The sequence below is a fragment of the Physella acuta genome, unplaced genomic scaffold, assembly GCF_028476545.2.
Source record: "Physella acuta isolate Inbredline_101_S28 unplaced genomic scaffold, ASM2847654v3 ptg001974l, whole genome shotgun sequence".
Classification (NCBI taxonomy): domain Eukaryota; kingdom Metazoa; phylum Mollusca; class Gastropoda; family Physidae; genus Physella; species Physella acuta.
The window spans coordinates 74430-98353 of NW_026733479.1; the positions used below are offsets into that span (position 1 = coordinate 74430).

The 23924-nt window shown below is 35.3% G+C and overlaps 2 protein-coding genes across 7 annotated transcripts in view; both read left to right on the forward strand.

Annotated features, from left to right (window-relative positions):
* Positions 1 to 14555, forward strand: part of LOC131931458 (uncharacterized) — a 70633-nt gene extending 56078 nt beyond the window's left edge. For 3 of the 6 annotated variants that reach the window (XM_059288254.1, XM_059288260.1, XM_059288255.1), the window contains 7 exons: positions 656 to 743; positions 1508 to 1657; positions 2194 to 2406; positions 4930 to 5130; positions 5813 to 5911; positions 7348 to 7391; positions 10105 to 14555. In XM_059288254.1, the coding sequence (XP_059144237.1) occupies positions 656 to 743; positions 1508 to 1657; positions 2194 to 2406; positions 4930 to 5130; positions 5813 to 5911; positions 7348 to 7391; positions 10105 to 10120 (811 nt within the window). In that variant the 3' untranslated portion in view covers positions 10121 to 14555. Of the gene's footprint in view, positions 1 to 655; positions 744 to 1507; positions 1658 to 2193; positions 2407 to 4929; positions 5131 to 5812; positions 5912 to 6674; positions 6856 to 7347; positions 7392 to 8607; positions 8634 to 10104 lie in introns of those variants that run through there. The other 3 variants (XM_059288256.1, XM_059288258.1, XM_059288259.1) reach the window with 3 other exon arrangements.
* Positions 14556 to 16779: 2224 nt separating this feature from the next.
* Positions 16780 to 23037, forward strand: LOC131931459 (uncharacterized). The gene is made up of 2 exons (XM_059288261.1): positions 16780 to 17229; positions 20098 to 23037. The coding sequence occupies exon 2, from the start codon at positions 20318 to 20320 to the stop codon at positions 22418 to 22420; it is 2103 nt and encodes a 700-aa protein (XP_059144244.1). The 5' UTR covers positions 16780 to 17229; positions 20098 to 20317; the 3' UTR covers positions 22421 to 23037.
* Positions 23038 to 23924: the final 887 nt, after the last annotated feature.

Below are 23924 nucleotides of genomic sequence, written 5' to 3' on the forward strand. Positions count from 1 at the left end.
AGAGGGTCTCGTGTTGCTTGAAAGCTACATGTACCCTGATCACAAGATTCAGCAGTATTTCAAAAAATTACTACATGTACCCTGATCATTGGGTACAGTAGTACTTCTAAAAAAATTTCTAAATGTACTTGATCACTGGATACAGCAATATTTCTAAAAAAAATTACATGTACCCTGATGACTAACATTGTACACAAACACAAAAAAAATCTATGTGCAACAATGTGCATCCATTTCTTAGTACAGCTGCTTGTACCCTCATCACTGAAATGTGTGTCTAGAATGTCAAGAGATTTGTCATCTATAGTTGATAGATTATTTAAAGGGCTCTCAAACAAATATATCTGCACCCTAAGGAATATAATGTTTTATTGGAATTTTTAAGTGCTGATCATAACATAATTTGCTCAATTCTTTTAAAAAAATTGTTCTTAAAATTCATGGGTATTTATTTATTTTAAAACTATAAACAAACAAAAGCATCATAGAGCAGAAAATTAGCTTATCAAACAAATATTTTCTTGCTAAATAAAGAAAACAGAATACCTGTAACTATTTTTTTTTGTTTCGGCTGAATAAACAATTTCTAGTTGTTTTTTTTTAAATTGTAGCATAAAGAATGTTTACGATGTAAAAAAACTTGGTTTGACCTCAGATACGAACTAACAGAGGAGCTGAAGGAGGCGTGTAATGTTGTGGCGACCTACCTCATGGACTCAACAGAGGTACAGACAAAACAACTGGTAAGTTGGTTTCCTTCATAGCTCACAAAATCTGCTTTATTTATGGTTGTAGATGCCATTTTTGTCTGATAATTGTTAAAATGTAAGTTAAATTCTATCTGGTTGTTAGTATCATTGTTAAATTCTGTCAAATTGTTTTTAAAAGCTGTCAGATTGTTAGTATCATTGATAAATTCTGTCAAATCGTTAGAATCATAGCTCAGCTCTGTCAGATAGTTAGTATAATTGATAAATTTTATCAAATTGTTAGTATCATAACTAAGCTCTGTCAGATTGTTACTATAATTGATAAATTCTGTTGAATTGGTTAGTTTCTATGCTGTTGTTAGCTGAACTATGTCACATGTTTATTAATCCTGAGCTGGTGCTATTTATATGGTGAGGCTGCTTTAAAAAATTAACAAGTTTTAGGTTTCATCAATTCTATTCATTTTATTTTTTTCTAGTTAGCTCTGTATTCATTGAAACTAAATCACCCAATCATAATTCTTCATAGGTGTAAATGACCTAAATGAAACTTTTACACATATAGCTAATAATTTTCTCGGGTTTTTTTTATTTACTAAACCTAAGAACTGTTTGAAACTGGATAGTGCTACAGTAAAATTTCAATTCATCAATTCAAGTACTTAATTTGTAAAACAATTTGTATCCCTTAACAATAAAAATAGGTTTGTATCTTTTGATATTGAACTAGTTTACTTTTGGATATAGTTTTGACCTACTCTTGTTCTCATTTCCCTCCCCCCCCCTACCCCCCACAGAATGCCAGCCAGAATGTTCTCCAGCAGGAATGGTTCCAGGTGTCCAGCCTGAAACTGTCCAGCCCACACCAGGTGGAAGACTTCCTGTCCTCTGTCAATGAGATCTCCAAGCTTCTGCTCAAGTACATCGTCAACATGACAGATGCTAATGTGAGTTGGTTCACAAGCTTCAAGCAGTTGTGTCCCTTCTCACTCTACTCACAGGATTCTACTTTTATTATTGATGGTTGATGAGGGGGAAAAGAATGAATATTCTATCATCAACTAGTCGTGTCTCTTTTTAAATGATTTCACTTGTATTTTCAATGGTTGAAGGGGAAAAAAATTAATATTTGATCACATTTGACTTATAAAAAAACTTTAAAATATTGGATTTACAAGAAAAGTATGTTAGGAAAAAAGCTTTCCTTTTTAAGATTTAAAATAGGCTTGAATTTATTAAACTGTTATTTTGCTGTTTCATAAGATTTGTGTACAGCTGAAGAACAGTATGGTTCTTTCTTATTTTTAAGTATGCAAGCCATTGATGAGGCACATATACAATTCATATGAAAATAAAAGACTTACAAACCCACTTACAATACTTCTTTATTTCAAACCCTCCAATAAAACTGCTGTAGTTTAAAACTTCCAACAAAATTGCCCTATTTCAAACCCTCTAACAAAACTGTTGTCTCCACCCACAGGGCAACACAGCCATCCACTACTGCATCTCCCACAGTAACTTTGAGATCGCCAGCCTGCTGCTAGACTCAGAGGTGTGTGACATCAACAAACTCAACAAGGCAGGCTACACCCCCATCATGTTGGCTGGCCTGGCCAGTATACAGAGGTACGACCAGCTGGAGGTGGTCAGGAGAATCTTCTCTACGGGGGACATCAACGCCAGAGCTGCGGCTGTAAGTTGTTTTTTTCAGTTTGGTAGTTGAAGTAGAGTTTATGTGACCAGTTCTGAAAAAATGCTGTGTATACTTTCAACATCAATGCCTGTTAAGTCAGGAGAATCTTCTCTACGGGGGACATCAACGCAAGAGCTGCGGCTGTAAGTTGGTTTTTTTCAGTTTGGTAGTTGAAGTAGAGTTTATGTGACCAGTTCTGAAAAAATGCTGTGTATACTTTCAACATCAATGCCTGTTAAGTCAGGAGAATCTTCTCTACGGGGGACATCAACGCAAGAGCTGCGGCTGTAAGTTGGTTTTTTTCAGTTTGGTAGTTGAAGTAGAGTTTATGTGACCAGTACTGAAAACAATGGAAGTGTATACTTTCAACATCAATGCCTGTTAAGTCAGGAGAATCTTCTCTACGGGGGACATCAACGCCAGAGCTGCGGCTGTAGGTTGCTTTTTCTTTTTAAATTAGGGAGGTGAAGTAGAGTTTATCTGTTTCTGAGGCCATGACATGTGTAGGGATTGGGTGACCAGTACTATGTACAATACTAATCCTGTGCTTTCAACAACAAAAGAGCTTATCACTGACTTATCATATGGTTTTAAACTTAATACCTTCATGCTAGTATTTTAATGCTTTACCATCTGATTAGGCGGGCTTATTTTTTTTTTTACTTCTAGAATGTATTATATGTGTTGCTTATGTGGGGAATAGGTCTTTGTGATTAAAATGGGAAATTTTTCGTTGTGACTGGATAAAAAGATATTGTATTTTTGTATTCGGAAGCTCTTATTCTACAGAGTCAGATAAAGAAGACTTGCAAATTTAGTTATTAAGGGCAATCTAATTGACAAACCCAGTAGTTTGATAACTTTGTACATTTATGTAAGCAGTCATCCATATCCCTGATAGGTTCTATGTTTATATGTCCAATTATTCTGTTTGAAACTATTCAATGTTTGTGTATTTTAAAACGTTTTTCTTAACTCAGCTTCGCGTTTGTTTGTTTGGATGTTTGTTGTTAAAATTGACATCGAAAATTAGCCCACTTCTGATTGCTCTACAGACCTGAAATTTGGCATGCATGCTACTTTCGCCTAACAATTTCAGATGCAATCATAAAAACTAGCAATTAGTGACCGTAATTAGCTTAATTTAATTACGCCCCAAGGACCATAAAATTGAGGACATGATTTCTAAAGATACCGACAAGACTTGAAGCCTATTGACACAGTTACTTCGGCCCCAATCGATGTGAGCGCGCTGGCCGTGATCGTATAGTGGTTAGTACTTCGCGTTGTGGCCGCGACAACCCAGGTTCGAATCCTGGTCGCTCAAGATTTTTAGTCCGTGTATTTATAAACACTTTTTTAAAAACCACGTTTTTCATGTGTAGCAACGGACTAAAAAGGAGAACGGACACGGTAACACATTGTTAACGGTGACACGGTTGGTACGCTGGGCATGCTAAAATACACATAAACACGTTTTTCCTTAACTCAGCTTCGCGTTTTTTTGTTTGTTTATGGGAGATTTGATCACGTGATTCGTGAGTAGATCTCCACGCCAGCAACGTAAATTACACCCTTTCTCTGTTTAAAGCGTATCGGTCGCTCAAGATTTTTTTAGTCCGTGTATTTAAAAACACTTAGTCAAGTCATACTTAATCAAGTGATTAGATAAAGTAGAAAATAAACTATATAAAAAACTTTTTAAAAACCACGTTTTTCATGTGTAGCAACGGACTAAAAAGGAGAAAATAAAATACTTAAAAAAAACTTTTTAAAAAACCACGTTTTTCTTGTGGACTAAAAAGTAGAAAATAACTATTTACATACATTTGATGACAAAAAACGTGGGTCGGGCAGATGGGTCGGGAAATTTGATGGTGAACGTACCCACGTTTTTTGTCATCAAATGTATGTAAATAGTTATTTTCTACTTTTTAGTCCACAAGAAAAACGTGGTTTTTTAAAAAGTTTTTTTTAAGTATTTTATTTAATCTGCAATTATGACCTTTTTAAGAATTTTAAAAATGTTTTTGTCGTTCTGTTATTAAATTCAGCAGATGGCTAGCACCAATACCTCATGTTTTAAAATTTTGCTGTTCTCATGTTAGACCCAGCAGATGTTGCTGATTTTGCCAAGTTTATAGCCATGTTTTAAAATTTTGCTGTTCTCATGTTAGACCCAGCAGATGTTGCTGATTTTGCCAAGTTTATAGCCATGTTTTAAAATTTTGCTGTTCTCATGTTAGACCCAGCAGATGTTGCTGATTTTGCCAAGTTTATAGCCATGTTTTAAAATTTTGCTGTTCTCATGTTAGACCCAGCAGATGTTGCTGATTTTGCCAAGTTTATAGCCATGTTTTAAAATTTTGCTGTTCTCATGTTAGACCCAGCAGATGTTGCTGATTTTGCCAAGTTTATAGCCATGTTTTAAAATTTTGCTGTTCTCATGTTAGACCCAGCAGATGTTGCTGATATTGCCAAGTTTTATCGCCATGTTTTAAAACGTCACTGTTCTCTCATTAGACCCAGCAGACAGCGCTGATGCTTGCCGCCAGCCACGGCAGGGTGGAGATGGTCAAGCTCCTGGTGGAGGAAGGTGCAGACATCAACCTGCAGGATGTGGACGGCTCCACTGCGCTGATGTGCGCCTGCGAGCATGGCAGCATAGAGATTGTCAACTTCCTGTTGTCCCAGCCTAACATTAATGCCACTATCACAGATAACGTAAGAAATTTTATATGGTTTAAAAATTTATCCTCACATCTATTTATATTTCAAATTCATTACATGCATGTTAAATTCACTTTTTACTTTATTTTAATTACTTTAATTTCTAGTCCAGTAAAAGCTATTTATAATTAACATTTGTAATTATTACATACGCAACCTGATTTAAGTGAATCTCCTAAAGGACAGAAGATAAATTATGTGATATTCATCATAATGACATTTTAGTTTTAAAGTTACATGCATTGATTGCTATTTATGAATAAATAATAACAATAGACATTGATGTCTGTATTGTTTTCAAAATTATTTCAACATTTTTTAACTTTTCTAAAAGCCATTTTTTTTCTTTCTGTGTATCATGACCACATTCTTGCATTATTCATATGTTTACTTTCTTTCTTTGTATGACTTCATTGTTGCATCATTTCCCTATTGTCTTATATTTTTGTCATGAACACAATCTTGCATCATTCATATCTTTTCTTGGTGTTTTTTTTTTTACATGATTACATTTTTTCATCACATTTATTTTGTTGAACTTCTGTCACCATCACATTCTTGCATAACCTTTTGTTTTCTTGTACCTCATAATCAACATCTTTCACCTCTCCTGTCCTGATTTGATGCTGTAATTTTAAAACTTTTGTTTTTGACCTTTGACCTTGGCACCATCCAGGAGAACAGCAGTGCCCTGACCATAGCCATGGAGGCAGGCCACAAAGACCTGGGTGTTATCCTATACAAACACCTCAATTTTTCTAAACCTTCTTCACCTGTAAGTCACTGCATGAAATGATTTATTTTTTTTTTAAATTATTACCATTATATTCTGCTTAACAAATCTCAATGCTTATTGATTAGCAAGTCTAAAAATTATATCAAATAACCGCTGAAAGAATGTAAATTAATTTATTTATTTTCCCCATGTAATGAATGATATTTGTTATTTGTCTTGAGGAATTTGATGGCCAGAGAACATTGGTATTTTAAAAACTACATTCAACGTGTTGTAGGTCTAGGGCACTTAAGTTTTGCAGTGTAATATTAAAAAATAGGATTGGAAATTTCTAGTTTAAAGTTTATTTCCTATATGCATATTAATTTATTTCAGTTTAATCTTTTAATTTTCTTTTGATTCCATTACGGTATGTGATCTCTTTTAAATAAGATGTTTCAATGTTTCGTTTGTTTTGTTGCTTGTCTTTTAAGTTCAGCTCTTCTATGGTTGTCATTTTTTTAAGTGACCATGCACAGCCATTTTTCTTCTTTTTAATTTAAAATCAAAACACTCGCAGCAATTGATTTTGTGCTTTTTTTATTTTTCGTAATTTAACTTTATGCTGTTGCTTGCATACTTTTGTATTGTGTTTTTAAATGTCTGTTCTATTTCTTGTATTGGAGTTCATTAGATGAATTTGGTCTTGAATGTAATTTATTGTTCTGGGTATTTGACTAGGTATTTTAAACCATTGTTTTAAAAAATGAAAATAATTAAAATTTATAAATTATTAATATGCCTTTCTTCTAACATTACGCAGCATATGTCGAGGGTAAAACTACCATTTTAACATCCTTTTGGTTTAGAGCCACGCCCATTTTCAATTTCATTCCTTAAGTTTTTATTTTGCTTTGATATCTGCCATTTAGTATAGTGGCTTAGATTAGGCATTTAGTTAGTTGAAAAGATGTTGGCGCTTACACAGTTTCTTTATCATTCATTCTCACCAAAAAAAAAATATTTAATTATTTTTGTTGTTGTTTTTTTTTTTGCTGTTTCACCGTTGATGGATAGGTAAAAAAAAAAATTAGAAATGTATGGGCCAGTGAAATTTATTTTTATAATACCTCATCATAGCACTAAATAGAGAAAAAATTAATATATTATTTATTTGTTTTGTTTTTTAATAAAGTTGATATTTTTAGTATATTGGACCACTCATATCAACAAACCCATGTTCATTGTTTACCTATTCATTACCCATGCTTTACATATTACTGCAGTCATTTTACACAGCCTAGGTTGGTATTCCATCATTTAAACCCTTGGGATTTCATGCTTTTGAAAACTTAAATTGCAGCTAGTTCACAAAATGCATTTAACCAATGAAGGGAACAGAAGAAATCCAGAGGGTTGTTGATGAATACCAACTGTATATGTCAATATATTTTTTGTTCCTTTTGCATGCTTGCCTATCTACTTATTCCCTGTAGGGCTACCACAAGAAGAGGAAGAGTTCCAGTTCACCTACCCCCAGGTAAATTGTCATTGTTGTGTTTGTAACCAGTCCCTCACTTGACTAGAGAGTTACACACATATTACCTCACGTTACTAGAGAGTTAATTATCAAACAGAAAATAACTCACTTGAATAGAGATATACACACATGTTAAACAAAGTACCTCACTTGACTAGAGAGATACACACACGGCTAAACAGAAAGTGCCTTGGTAAACCAGAGAGATATACACGTTACCAAAATAGAAAGTAACTCTCTTAAATATAAAGTTACATACATAAGAAAGCAAAAAATACTTCACCAAATTAGAGAGTTGCAAACATTACCAACCAAAAAGTACCACACAACCATGAAGATATACACATTACTAATCAGGAATGACCTTACTTTACTAATGAATCAGCAATGAAGTATTCAGAAAGAAGCACCAGAAAAATATGATAAAAATACCTCAGAAATCCAGAAATTCCAGAATTCGCAATAAGACACCTCAAGCAGCAAGTGTACCATACCAATGTTGCCCTTCACACATGACATATATTATTTTTAGACACTACATTGAATGATTTCCCTTCTAATTAGCAATAATTCAAATTAATCACATAGATTTTTTGCTGCATTTTTCAATAACAGCAACAAGTGTGAAAATATTTAATTATGATTTTTTTTAAAACTTTCTTTCATTACTTAATCCTGATTTTGAAGCCATTGAACTGTTTGGTATCTAAGGTTTTATTATTTCTGCTGCATGATTGTTAGCATTGAGATAGTGCTGTCTGATATGCATCACACTGTATTAGTTGTAGAACATACAGATACATCAAAATGTGTTTTAGCTATTATTAGAAACCAATCAGAGTACAGCAATGCAATTTTTGTATGTTTAATATAATTAAGCTGAAATTATAGAAAATAATAATGTATAAAAAAAAGCCATGTAAATTAGAGAAAGTTTAAAGAAAAGAAAAGTGTACTAGTGAAATAACAAATAATTCTTATTAATTTTTGTAGGTTTATATAGGTAGCATAAAATAAAGAACTTTCACAAATTAAAAATGAATTTTAAAATGTTTTGTTTACACATGAAATTGAGAGTTTCACCTGTTAAAATAATTGATTGAGGTTATCTAAGACAAACCACATTACTCATGACACTGCTAATCATGCTAACAACCATAAAATCTCCACAAATCAAATTTTTATAAAATTATTTTTGTTGAACTTGATGTTTCAGTCTTTAAATGGCTGCAGAGAGCTGAGGTTTGCGGCTTTGCCTAGCTAGTTTTCCTTGCCTAGTTAGTTTTTCTTGCCCATCTAGTTTCCCTTTCCAAATTTTTAAACCCAACCTTTGCTTTATTTTGCCGCAATTAAATATTTTTGAGTGTTTTCTATTTAACTAATTTATTTTTAATTCCCATGTTTAAATGATCCAAGTTTATTTATTGTACAAAGCATGCCATTACTTTCACCTTATATATTTTTACATAATATAGTATCTACTACCTTAATTAGAAAATTTAAAAATTAATAATTTAAGTACACAATATTTTATAATTATTTAAAACTTTATAAATAATACAATCTTAAAACTTTAATTCTTATAAACATATCTTGCTTTTAAAATTCTTCCATTTTAAAATAATGTAATCATGGGTGTAGAGTTTTTTTTATATTATGATTTTTGAAAATTTATATTAAAAGAATTTTAAAATATTATTTTTTAAATACACTATTAACTTTATAATCTCAGTTGTGTTTCTTGCAGTGCTTAATATCATGTGTGGTTTTGGAAATGTGTTGTGTGTGTATGTATGTGTATGAATACCATAGAATAAACTATGTTATCCATATTTAATCTACTATACTTAAGCTACACAGATGAATGTTTTATCACGGCCACCCATTATCACTACAGCTATTTTTTTTTTACTAATCTGTTTTATTACTTCTCTGTACAGTGTATATAGAGATCCATTTACTTCACCTAGAAACCAAACACATCCCTTCCCCATACACCATAATTTGAACATAGTGAAGAAAAATAAGGTTTTACTTAGCATTTATTTTCATCACATAACCAGAAACATAAATTTAAATATTTAAGTGTTACTTAACTTGAGCTTAAGTCTTTGAATATTAATTAAATGAAATCCAATTCAAAGTGTAGTTATTATAGTAACAACGCCATGTATAGAAGCTAGATATGTCACATTTCTCTGACAGTAGCCTCTCTGAACAGCCATACAAAAGTTAGATATGTACTTAAGAAATTTTATTTACATATACATTTTTAAATTTATACCTAATCCATGCATCATTCTCAAGTTTAAACTAACAAAGTTAAAGCTATAATTAAGTTTAGCAAATTTGCTGCCAAAAACAGAAATCATCATATGTGAATACTCACCTGTACATCAGCTAAAGCAGTTTAAAATTAACAATTATGCAGCATAATGTATTTTGTTTTAATCATAAAGCTTCATTATACTCAGTCATTTTTTTTTTCAATAGGTCATTTTGTTTAAAGTTAGGATCTTCTAACACAAATTACCCCAGTTAACAAAAATTGGTCAATTAACTAAATTGGGGTTAAATATTTCAAGTGATTTATTGTGAAGTTAATCATGTAGGTTTACTTTATGTGGGTTAAAAAGACTAGTTAACTAGATCTAGTAGGTTTATCAGTTAACTTGATATAGATTAATATTGGTTATTCTTTATTTTTTCATAGTCACATGATCCACTGAAACCACCTGAGTCTACACTGTGAGAGTGGGGTCAGCCAGAGTCTACACTATAGGAGTGGAGTCAGCCAGAGTCTACACTATAGGAGTGGAGTCAGTCAGAATCTACACTATTTGACCAACTTAAGAGGAGTCTAAAATTACAAGATGAGCATCGGGGAAGTCTACGCTGTCGGACTACCTTGAGAAGTGTCTGCCACTTCAAATAGAGACATCTTCATCTTTTTCTTAACAATATAACAGAATATTTTTAACATACCAAACACTACTGCTTGATGAAATAATCAAAACAAGTTTGTTTTATTTTAATCTAATTATCTAATTACAGTTTATTAAAAATGTAAAGAATTGAATTTTTTTTTTAAATGTAGATCTACTTGTTGAAAAATGGATAATGCACACCATTTTGTTGTGTACATAAAGGTGTCAACTGTCACCAGTGTTTGAATGCAGAAACTACCACTTGGTAGTTTAAATTTTGACTGTAACCTCACTTTCCAAACTATCTATCTATGCACTAAATACTAATAGATATTAATTTGTCAATCTTCCATTCTGTACATTCAGTAAATATTTTCTTTTTTTTTGAGTGTGTGAGAGTTTTAGATTTTTAAATACTTTACCTTTTTTTAGTTTCTAAAGTTGATGTGGATTCAATTTCTTGGTTCAAATCAAGATATACCTATTCAACTACAGTGTTTTATTTTTAATAAAGTAGTTTTACCTGTCTAAAACAAACTGTGGTTTGCAATTAAATGTTACAAGGAAAAAAAAAACCTGTTGTAACCTGCATGGTCAGGAGCACTGGACTTAAAAACCTGTGGCCATTTTCTTTCAACTAGCCATTATGTGCTCTGGTCACCTGTGTTTGGTTGTCACATGACCAGTGAAACTCTACTTCACCTGTCATTAAATGGAGATGGGACATTACACTCATATGAGTGTATCATAAAATCAACTTTTAATGCCACTATAATTTTTTGCACATACTTCAGAAACAAACAGATCAACTCTACTTCACCTTAAAATCTATTTCTACATAACAGTTTGAGCATAGAAGTAATTTTAGATAAAATATTTCAATTTAATGTTGTGTTTCTCAATTGCTTGTTTCCAACAGACTTATACTGGTGTGTTTACATTGTACATATATCACATGCATGTTGTTTTTATTCCTGACATTCCATGAGTTCAATTTGAGTTGAGGGAAGGTGAATAATTTATTCTTTACAAATGAACGCTTTGAGTGGAAATTGTAAGGTCCTTGTGGGGGAGAGGCTTGGATATATGCAAGTGGAAGAGGTGTGGATATATGCAAGTGGAAGAGGTGTGGATATATGCAAGTGGGAGGGGCTTGGATATATGCAAGTGGAAGAGGTGTGGATATATGCAAGTGGGATGGGCTTGGATATATGCAACTGCAATGAATAACTCTGGAAGTCTAAGTGTAATGAAATAACTTACTCCTTCTATATGGGTTTCAACTTTCCACACAATTTGGATTCTACTTTAATGTCTATGTTCTTGGTTTACATCCTACTGTATTTTAGAGGTTATCTTGTTTTTACATTTCTTTATAGTTTTTTTTTTAATTTTAATTGATTAATGAAACCACATGTGTGAAAATGTAAAGATTTTGAATGACTATTTTTGTTTTGCAGCTTAAAATGGCAATTTTGTTGTTTTTTACTTTCTCGTATATACGTAGTATAGAGAAAGTATTGTAATCGTGCAAAAAAAAAAAAATCGAGATTTTTACAAATCTCGACGTTTTACACCTCACTGATACGGAAAAACATAATTTTGCAATCTTGTCCGTATGTCTGTGTGTGTGTGTGTGTGTCTGTCTGTGTGTCCGTGTGTAAACACGATAACTTGAGTACCGTTACTGCTAGGTTGATGAAATTTCATATATAAGTATTTTATCAAAATCGTAGATCCGTATCAACTTTTGAGCGATTTCCGATAACCGGAAGTGGTACTTTTTCTACTTTGAATTTTTCAAAAGCCTATAACTTGAGTACTATTTCAGATAGATAAATGAAATTTCACATGTAAGTAAAAGATCTAATTCTCTACCTTCTGTTAAATTTTGAGTAATTTCCGTTGACCGGAAGTAGTAATTTACGCTACTTCCGATTTCTCAAAAAACGAATGTAAATTTTAAAAGTACTAATAATATTGCGCACTATTATGCGCTTTTTTATTGGGCGTTCACTTGGTGTGCAATTAATTTGTCTACGAGATTTTATTCTATTTTTAAAACTTTAAGTATTTAAAATGGATTAAAAATCATGTCTATAGCCCGAGTTCCCATCCCCTGTTATTTTATATAAAAATATTCGAGAAAGTTTAGGGGAGATCACTCCCGGTTTATTTGTTTTGTTTTGTTCCTTAAAATTACCAATTTCTTGTTTTTGTTTTAATGCTTAGGATGACTGCTGGTTTATGAACATTGTTCTCATACACAATTTTTTTTCTTATTTTCTGTGTTATGTGATGTATTTTTAGTTACTTAAGTTTATTTCTCTTGGATGTTAAATGGATACTTACCTAGGACTATGTGCATATTCTACCTCAACTTTAATACTCTCATGGTTTCTTAAAGTTCCTTCTCATATTATACCTGTCCCCCTATAACAAACTTGGAATTGCTAATTTAAGTACAAATTTATGAACATAAACATTGTTTTTTTTTTTTTTTAATTTAAGGTTGTGTCTATAAAGTTTTAATTTTATATTTTATTGCTAATTAAATCATTTTTTACCAACACTATCACACAAATGTAGCGTAATTACAGGTATCAAATGTTTAAATATATATATGATTTTACATAAAAATATATTTCTAAATATTTGTATTATAAAATTTATCTTAGAATATAGTCTTTGTAACATAAGGAACATTATTATTTTGACGTGAAATAATTTTATTAATGTGCATTGTGTTAAGTTCATATTTTCATCTTATCATTATATAGAGCGTATCTCAATATGCACCATCATTACCTTACCATAACACATCTCTTAACGGAGCTCAGCTCACAGCACTAATCTTTTCACCTGCCTTAAAAAAAAAAGAAAATTACATATACTGCATAGAACTTAATGAAACCTGACATTTTAAAATAATGAAGTTATAAACACATTAATCAATTATAATTAATTTTTTTTACCCCTTGTGTACCTGAGAACTGAATGTATCCAAACACACCTGTATCTATCGGGTTCTTGCATTTCACCTGGTGTTTCCTGACTCCCAGGTAGGATACCTGCTTTGCATTTACATGGAATAATAATCTTTTGGGGCGCTTAGAGTTAAAGGTGATCTAATGGTATTATACAATTCCTGCTAAATAACCTAGACTGTGTAGCTTGTATTCATATACTCACCACAAACCTATTCATATGTAACTCTTCTTTGTTGAAACAAATAAAATGTGTTTTTATTTTTTTCTTTACTAGACATTTATAAGCTAACTTTCTTGCCAATGTGTTTGTTGTTTTTTAAATGTAAAAATAAGGTGCATAAACTAATTGGAAAAACTGATTTCATTAAATTCCATTATACAGTAGATATTGCAACCAAGGATAGAAAATATTTACAAGCACACATTGGAAGAATCTGTATATGTATGAGAATATAAAATACATATATATCCTGAAGAATTCTGGGATAGTCAACTGTGACAGCCAACTAAAACAGCTGTAATTTTTTGACTGGGAACATCCCTGAGTCCACCCAGCTCTGGTGGGTACCTAGCTCACATTAGCGAAGGTAAAAGTGGCTGGACATAGTGCTGACTACCAATGTTCACTCTAAGTTTTTCGCACGCATAGTAGTTTTGAACGAGCCGTGCAATCATTTTGTAAAGTACATATATCCTTGCACATTACTTTTTCCCCTTAGTGAGAACATTGCTGACCACACTATGCAATGTCACAGATACAGGTGAACTCTACTTCACTTGCTTCATGAACTTTACTTTATAATTTTTATTGAATGGGAGGGGTAGGCAAGAAGACTTCTGTCCATGGTTACCTCTTAACTTATGAAACATGGATCGGCATCAATATAATGTTGATTGTTAGATTTTTAAAATTTGATTTTTCAGAATGTAAACTTGATGTTATAAGGGACTCATTGCTGTACCTGACCCTCTAGCCTGCTTAAATGTTCTGTAAAACTGATGTGCCTTGCTGTTTATAGTTAAGTGATAAGATAATTATGACAGACTGGCATATGTAACCTATACACATTTGATGCATGGTGAAATTTTTATTCAACAATTTTACACAGGATGTTAGATTTTAGCTGTTTTAGTAGAAATTATTGCCCTTTTTATTTTATTATATGGATGAAATGTTGGTTGATTATATCTTGAGATGTGTACACGTGCATATACAGTAAACAATAAATGCTTTTGAATCTTTGAAAGTTATTGTTGTTGTATATTTTTTTTTAAGAATTAGAACAAAAATTTTGATAGTATTTAAATGGCATAAGATAAAATATTTGTTGGTTCTGTTCCTTTCTAAAAAAAAAAAAGACAAAGAAAAAAGAAAAAAAAAATTTAACAAGGGAAATAATTCATTAAATGAAAATAATGTTGAAGCAAAGAAACAATTCATCATTGCAACATATTAAACAATTATCTGAGTCCAATATCTGTAAGTATCTATTAGAGTTGATCCAATTTAAATAAATTTAAGTGGAATCCAAGAAGATGACGTGAAGGCAAGTCTTCAACAAACATTAGACCCTGGACAAATATTTATTAAAAAGGTGGGTTTTGACTGTAGAGTTCACCTGTTTCTGTGGCCTTGGCACATGAAGGTATTGTGTGCTTAGCACTATGTCCGGCCACCTTTACTTTCCCTAATAAGGGTTTGGTAATCATCTTAGCTGGGTGGACTCAGGGGCGTTTTACTGACATGAACCCGGAATTGATCTCACTCGAGAGTTTTGGGTTAGCAGTCTAGCGCACTGTAATGATTTGTCTCTTATTAGATGAGTTTTGTATGAAAACAGAAAAAGGTAGTGCGTAGATGTAACTGATGGAATAGGCTTCATTATTTGGAACAGGAATCAATTAATAACTTAAACATGTATAGAAATTTGAAATATTTTTTAAGTGATCATGATAAAACAGAATATCAAATGTATTGTTTCCTACTTAGTAAACCATATATTACACCACACCACAAGAATATACCACACAAACTCAACACAAAAAAATCTGCACGCAGCTACATCACATAACAAACACCACACAACAAAGTCAACTTACACTAGTTAGCCTATTCTATGTAGACCAACTAATCCTACATCACAAACACCATAATATATTGTGTAGTAATAGTTCCGCGCAGGGGAGGTAACTTACAAACAGGTTTGAGAAAAAGAATTCTAAACTATTTTCAATGATAGCTTCCCTTTGTAAGGAGGAGAAAAATGAATGAATTAAAATTGTTTTTAACTTTAAACATTGATAATTTAGAAAATTGTATTATAATCGTTATTGTAATTTGAATAACAGCGTTATTTAAATACGTGTAAAATCGAAACTACAATTTAAACATGTAGATTTTGTTTTTGAAATTTGTATTAATGAATATGCCTTCATAGACCTAATTTCATTTTACAAATAATAATGGCCAACATCGACCTATTTTAGAATCACGTTTTTTTTTAAAAAATTAGTTATTAGATACATGGAAATTATATTAATGTGATTGAGCATGTTGATATAGGCATACTAACTAGCTACCTGCCTTCTTGTAAGCTGAAACGTGTGCTTTAGAAATTATTTTTGTTTAATTGTGAACCATCAAGATGGACTATGATTAAATGGCTAATTTATAAATAGAAAAAAAAGGAGACAAGAGTATGCCTATGCTTTTCTTCGATCTGTCATTTTGGCTTGTCGTTATTTTTAGTCTACCTAAACCTAATTTTTGTTATAGACCTACACTGCATTCACTGCAATAATATTTTCCTTTGTAGCAAAAGGTTAAACATTTCGTTGAAAGTCGGGGCCCAATATTTGGACTGGATTCGAACCTACACTAATGCCAGCGGCATTCATTGATCATGTGAACTGTGAACAAACGGACAACATTAGTTAACTTCTGAACGACGGTAGAAAAATATTTACCGACCGGCGTTTCAACAAGCATTAGACAAGTCTGATCACCTCATCCCCCCTCCACCCATCCTAGTGATCTATAAACAATGGCCAATTTTCTCCACCCCTCCCCATCTAGAATCTAGCTCTCTCTCTTTACAACTTGTCTGCTGCACAGACGGGATTGTGACAAAACCACCAAGTGTGAAGACACGCTCTGCGAGGCTTTTTTTTTCTCACGCGTTGAGACAAGTCTGAGGCGCTGTCAGGGTAATATAATATATTTTTCTTTATCTAAACGTTTATAAAAATCAAACAATAAAATAATTGTATAATATAACAATATTTTGGTTAAATTATCGCAAGAATTCAAAGTAAATTTAAAATAGTAATATTTCGAAATAAAATGTCCCTAACAAGGCCTCATTCATGTTTACATCTTGTCAAACCGAATCTGATTGGCTGACCTAGTCCCTCGTCTCTATAATGAACGAGTGTATGAGAGAAAACATGCTCCTTCGTTGGCTCAGTGACAAGTCAAGCAGCTGATCGGTTAGCACAAATGAACTCGAAGTTCATGGACTATACCATTCTCACCAGAACCTTCCCATTGAGCGCATGGACTTTTCTACTTGTGAAGTAACTCTGAATCAAATAATTCCTTGGATATAATTTGCGAAACAACTGTTTTATTTTGGAAGTATAAAATAAAACTTTGCAAACGCTTGGAGGAAAATAAAGTAATAGTTAGTGCCTGTTGTAAAAAAAAAGTAATACATTTTTCAAATAAATTGAAAATTGAGTGAATTTCTTGAGATTATAATTGACGGATATTATCACGTGCACAAGATTATTCTTATAGGCCAGGATATAGAGCCTTCAGTTATGTGCGGACCTTTTTCTCTTGCATATTAAAAATAGGTAGAATAGAGAAGATTATTGCACGGATTTATAACCTCGAACTGTTTATAAAAACTTGTTAAGGTAATAGTGATTCTTTTCACATTTTTAACATAGATGTTGCATATTTCTTTAGGCCCTAAATTTAAAGTAAATATTTTTTTCTAATGCTATCAGTGTTATGCAAGCCGTAGATCTAGAATATCTGGCAGTTGTAAAAATGCGTAAAGTGGTCTACCTTGATACTCTAGATCTGGACGTCTAATTTTTGCCCTATGGTTGGTGGATTTCGTGTAGAAAAACGTCTAGGCCTACTGTAGACTGCTAGATCTACTGTAGAATAGTGCAGACTACAGTACGAATGTTACTGGTTATCTAAAACGATATGCTCATTTTTTTAAAAACTTTCACAGACTGATTCAGATTGTGGGCCTTAGATGTTAGATTTAATCGGAATAATTAGTTTGTTGTTTTGGTGGCTTTGTTGTGGGGGTGGGGAGGGAAAGGGGTTACTAGCTTGTTGTTGTTTTTAATTAATGATATGAAAGTAAAAAATTGTGTTGACATGTTATGTGTTGTACTTTATAACTGACTTGTGACTTATCGCATATTATGATATTAGACTTATGTTGATGGTTTCCTTCAGTGAGAATGGTAAACATTTTAAAATTATTTACTCTACATTTAGTGCCCAACTTTAATTAGTGTTTAATGGGATGTGTACTCTGGTACTAGAACTATGATGCAGTTGATTACGTCAAACTCAGTAAACTCAGTATATTAGGCCCTACCATCAGATAATTAATTTACAAGCTTCAGTGTACAGTGATGGATTTACTTTTGTTTTTTTTTTTTTGCGCTCCGAAGAGTTGGAAGCCTACTTCACTGATTTTTTGCTTAAAGCGTTGGGCTTATTTCTTCATTAAATGTTTTGGTAAGGGTTTAGGTGTTGTAATGTTGGGTCCAGGGTTCAATTAAACTAGTGTCATTAGCGCAAATTTCAAATAGGCCTAAAATCTAGATCTATATGAAGACAAGAGGGTACGGCTAAATGAAAAGTGCGAAGTTAATTGCTAGATTTTTGTCAACTTAGTACTAATAAAATATTACAGGCCCGCGGTCTCGGTGAAATTCAGATTCTTAAAAACAAATTATAAATATTTTAATGCATGACTTATTTTTCCCAATCAGTCCGTGGTTAGCTTGACGTTATATTTTATTGCTCTCCAAACTGGCCGTCAAATTTTATTGCTCTACATTACAAGGACGGATCTGGAGAGGGGTGGGGGACGCCCCCCCCCCCCCCTCTCCCCTCTAGCAGACGTGTGCTCGGTGTAATCAAGGACACGGCTTATCGACAGCGAGTTGAACTCCCGCCAGTAGACGGAGCGGGGTGTCTAGAAAGCGGTGCAGTTTATTTTGGTGCGCCGCAGTAGTGACGCGAAGCAGCGGCGTAGTTGGTGGGATGAGGTGTGCGCGAGGTGGGGTTTGTTTGATATTTATGTTTTTAAAGTACTCTCGCCATGCGTGACGGAAGTTGGGAGATGACAGGGTTGGGATGGGGGAAAGGGGTGGGTAGAACTCAATCGGTTTATTAATTATTGAGTTTTATTGTAAATACATTTTTCATAAATGAAATAGTTCATTTTCTAATCGCAAGAATTATTTTTTTTTACTTCAGTGTTGATGTTTTTTTTAACTATAGGCTTACCCGTACCATACATTAGAGTAAGTGTTAAAGTTGTATTTTTTAGGGTTAGGTTTAGTATTAGGGCTAAGGTATGTTACATTATACCAGTGTACGCGTGTTTTTCCTCCCGTGAGAGAAAGGGTAACTGATGTAACGTATAACGAGATAGATCTAGTACCGAGTCAGATCAATTGGCTTAAGCGTACCATTTCATATGACGAGTTCGAATGTTAGGGATTATTATGGATGAACCGTACCCATATATCCATACAATGGGACGGAATGGCCTAGCGGTAAAGATAGACTGCAAACCTGAAGATCTCGAGTTTGAATCCGGGTTTAAGTCAATATAACGTTCAGCTCTGATTGATACCTACCTCGTGTTAGGGAAAGTAAAGGTGGCTGAACAATAAGCATGAACGAATGTTTTAACCCTCTTGGTTAAGTTTAGGTCCAGGTTTTAGAGTTAGGTCAACATGACCTTGAAAACTAAGTCACTAGACGAAATGTGCGGCGGTCATTTAATTGATAAATATTTTGAAAATAAATGATTAGACAAATGTTAAGAGTCGAGTGGTCGTGTTGATAACCACCCACAGCGCTTGATGTCGGTGGTTTGGGTTCAGATCTGAACAGCGCGGTCCAGGCTAGGTCTTAAAACTTTAGTCGCTGAAGTACTGAAGTCATTTACAGACTTCACGGCGCATTGATTGGTTGGTTTCACAGCACGCGCGGAAAGGGGGGGGGTAACGTAAAGGTCACCGCAGTCACCTTTCACCTTTACACCCCCTCGCGCATCCGGGCATCCATTCTTGTATGAGTACTCCCGCATCTCAGGTTATACCACGACGGTAACAAAAAAATACTCCATCATGGGATGGCGTGGTTGGATGGTAGAGCTTGTGTCTGGTTACCTGAAAGTCTCGAGTTCGGATCCCGGGCTGGAGTCTGTATGACGGCTCTGAGTACACCCAACTCTGATGAGTACCTGACTCACGTTAGGGAAAAAAAGGCGGTCGGGCGTAGTGCTGAACACACTATCCTCTTTTATGCCATACTTCATCTGCCCCCCATGTGTCTTGGGCACGAACGAGAAAAAAAAATATGATGATCATAACTTAAACGTAATCTAACGGCTTGTTGCTTGCTGGCTGAAACAAACACATTGACATACCGTTGAATGCACTCTAATATTATTATTTTTTTAAAATGCAAATAATAATAACTTGGGCTAACATTTTTTTTATATTTTCCCGTCACAGATTTGCAATGGTGTGTGACGTCACAGCACAGCACTCTGGAGAACGCGACAACGCGTTATTGGCTCTAGTCATCGCTAGGAGACTCTCACCCTCATAAAACACACACCTTGTGTTTGATTGTTGTTGTTTTTTCCAAACTAGACTAACTACCACCTTAGCTACACATTCGCTGTTTGTTTACATTTTCTTACAATTCTCTGGATACCGCTCTCCTATTTGAATGTCAAGAATGAACTCAGACTCGCGAAACGATCCGATGCTGTCGAGTATTCAAAACGAAGAGTGGTTGAAGTTGTTAACCCGCTCCACGGATTCGCCCAACGAATTCGCCTCGCTCGCCATGCTGCCCTGTTCGTCCAGCCCTTTCACTCTGCCCGTGGAGGGGCTCCTGAGCCCCGAGCAGGGGTCGTCTTTCGGCGATTTTTGGTCAACGGAACGAAAGGAAAACTCGTTTGTGAAAACAGAAGTGGAGGATAGTTTTCCTGATTCGTCGTGTGTGGTGTCTAATGAGGACATGAAAGAAGATGTTGTAGATGATTTGGTGAGCTGCGTACCCATGCGGGATGTCAAACAAGAGATCGAGGATAATGACTATGACGTCACAATGACACCGTCGGGTGAGAGTTATGACGAGTACGAGGAAGAGAACAGCTGTCATCAAGCGAATGACACCTGTCATCAGGTGAATGACATCTGTCATCAAATGTCTGAAGCCGAAGCTCGAAAGTTCGTCGAGGAGCAATTCCAGAAGATCGCCTTCGTCCCGAGTTCAAAACTCAGCCAGCGGGAGAAAATCTCGTACATCCTCGCGAGAAGCGACTGCAAGGAGTTCACCGTGGAGAATATATTAAACTTCGACAAGCGGAACGCCGAGTCCGCCCGAGCATGCGCGAAGATCGTCCAGAATATTCCCCAGCGGTACAGGTGGGACTGTGTGAGCCCCCGGGACATCCCCTGCTGCTACACCATCGTGGCCGACTGCAAGAAGGTCTCCTCCCGGGATAAACCTCCCCGGCCCATGAACGCTTTCATGATCTGGGCCCAAGGCGCTCGCCGGCTCATCAATGAACTGTGTCCCAAAATGCAGAACGCCTTAATCAGCGAAGCTTTAGGGTACTACTGGAGACAGAAGAGCGATGAGTTTAAGAAACAGTTTGAAGAGGAAAAGATCAAATTAAGACAGTTTCATAACGTGGAGTTCCCCGCTTACAAGTACAAACCCAAAACGAAAGTACAAAAAGCTAAAGAGAAACAGGAACTCTCGTTGACGCGGGCCAAAATGCGAGCTACGGTAAAACGCGAGAAGCTGACGCGAGGCGTGGAAGATTCCGAGCTCTACAAACGTCGAGCCAACTCAAAAATAGGTCGGCCTAAGAAGCTGGCGGATACAAGGATGGCGGGTTCTTCGGAGAAGACCCGTGGTCAAAATGAGGCTTCCATGGCTGTGTGCAACTCGCCTTCTAAACCAGGGATAAAAGACATGTTGACTTTGAAAATCATGAACGACAAACGTTTAAAGTCTGAAGTCAGCTCTAATACTTACAGCAAGGTTCAGTCCGCATTTGGACAACTGAGTCCTATAGAAGTTGACGGTCCCGGTGTAGGCGTGTTTGACAACATAAACATCATGAACACAACAGATCCAGGTCGTGAGGCGGACGTTGACCCCCATGTTAAAGCAATGACGCCGTCTGTCTACGACACCCCGGCCAACACCCCTCCTCTCAGTGACGAGCTCCACCACTCTCCCAGCCAGCCCCTCCCCACGCCAGCATCGCCCCTGCCCTCTATACCACCCAGCTCGCTGTATAGCCCATCCGCCATCTCGCCATCCAAACCAGCATTCAAGCCATCCATCAGTTCCATCCTCAGTGGTCACTCCACCGGCCACTCCACCGGTCACTCCACCGGTAACTCCACCGGCCACTCCACCGGTAACTCCACCAGCAATGCTCAGAATCTCTTCCCCTCCCAAGTCATCGTCCCCAGTGCCTTGAGAATACAGACCAAATCAGACCAAGACTACATCATCACGTTCCTCTCCGAGGCCACGCCCCCCACCAAATCCTCAACTACCCCTTCCTCTTTCAAACACACCGCGCTCAGCGACACCATCGACGCCAACAATAACGACAGCGACTTCAACAACAACCACATGTCCAACGGCAACCACCTCGCGATGGACAACCACAGCAACCCCAGGTTCAACTTTCTGGAACCCACTGACCTAGATAGCCTGGCACTAGACCTCAACCTCCCCCTGCTCAGCGAGGACGAAATGACGTCATTGCTTCACAGTCTACAAGGACAGTTTATGTCCTAGACTACCGTATGTGATTATGTATATGTTGACACAGGATCTACCTCGTACTGGCGACACACAGCATAATCTACACATCTTCAGTACACACCCTCCCAACACAGGGGATTATTACACGTGTGTACACGTCATATATAGGTCAGTTCGTGATACACATTTCTTTGAAATCCACACTGACCTAACAGTGATATTAACAATATATTTCTTTCCGTTGTGATTATGTTGTATATTTTTATGGTTATGTAATACGACAATTCCAAGATAAGGTTTTTGGAGCGTTTTTAAACATATACGAACGACCTATATGGACTTGTTTCTTGTGGTGCTTACGATTGTAAAAAAGAAAAAAACTAAAAGAAAAAAATCAAAACTTGGTTATTACATTTTAATTGCTAACAGTGTTGTATTCGTTACCATGGTGATAATACTTTCCTGCCTATACGCGCTGGACTTAAAGATTATATTTTTTCCTCTCCACAATGAAGTAGAAGAAGAAAAAAAAACATTTTTACAATTGACTTTTATGATCGTTTATTGTGTAAATACTTCTATACATCTTTTGTGTTCAGATATTTCTCATGTTACTAGACTACAAAATATATATTCATGTATAACTCTTGCATCGCATTCATTTGTTTTACTATAACTTTGTGACTGCGTGTGGTTCTAGTGAATGGTTATAACAAAGAATTGTCATTTTTTTTTACTGAGGATACGCTAATGACACATGCAAATAAGTGTACACTTTGGATACTTAATTGATACAAGTTAAAACTAACATAAATTTGTAACATCTATCAATTTGCATATCAGAAGTTCAAGTTTTCGTTGATTTTGGTTACACGTATAGGAAAGAAAATGTACATCTACTTAATGGGGACTTTAATATATAACGCTTCTAAGCGTTTGCATACTCCCTACTATCACAATGGTAACGGCTATGATGGGAAATATTTACGTTTTTGGGCTTTCAAAATGATTTCATATAGAATCTAGCTCTCAATTGAGTTACTCTTGGCTTTCAAAATGACTGCATATAGCCCTTAAATAAGTTACTATGGGCTTTCGAAATGACTTCATATAGCCCTTGAATGTTACTATGGGCTTTCAAAATGACTTATCCATTGCCCTACAAATGTGTCTACTTGCTGTGGGTTGACGTCAACTTCCGCTCGTGTCCCGGATAGACGGTGTTTACTATCAACTTTGACACGTTCACCAATGTCACGTGATAATCACCGTTCCGCCCGAGGGTATTGGTTCTATTAATAGTTTCTACAATATTAGACCACGCCCTTCCTTTAGAGTCGTGATCAGTGTTTCTTCCAGACTTCTTTCTCCGGAGGGGCACTTGAAATTTTCGGGGGGGGGGGGGGGGGGGGGGCGGTAGACTTTCTTCTGGGGGGGGGGGGGCAGAGCCACCCCGAAGAGATGCCTGGAGGAAACTCTGGTCGTGACTAGGAGAGGGTGGGTGGGGACTAGTGGGGAGGACGTCCCTAAAGTGGCA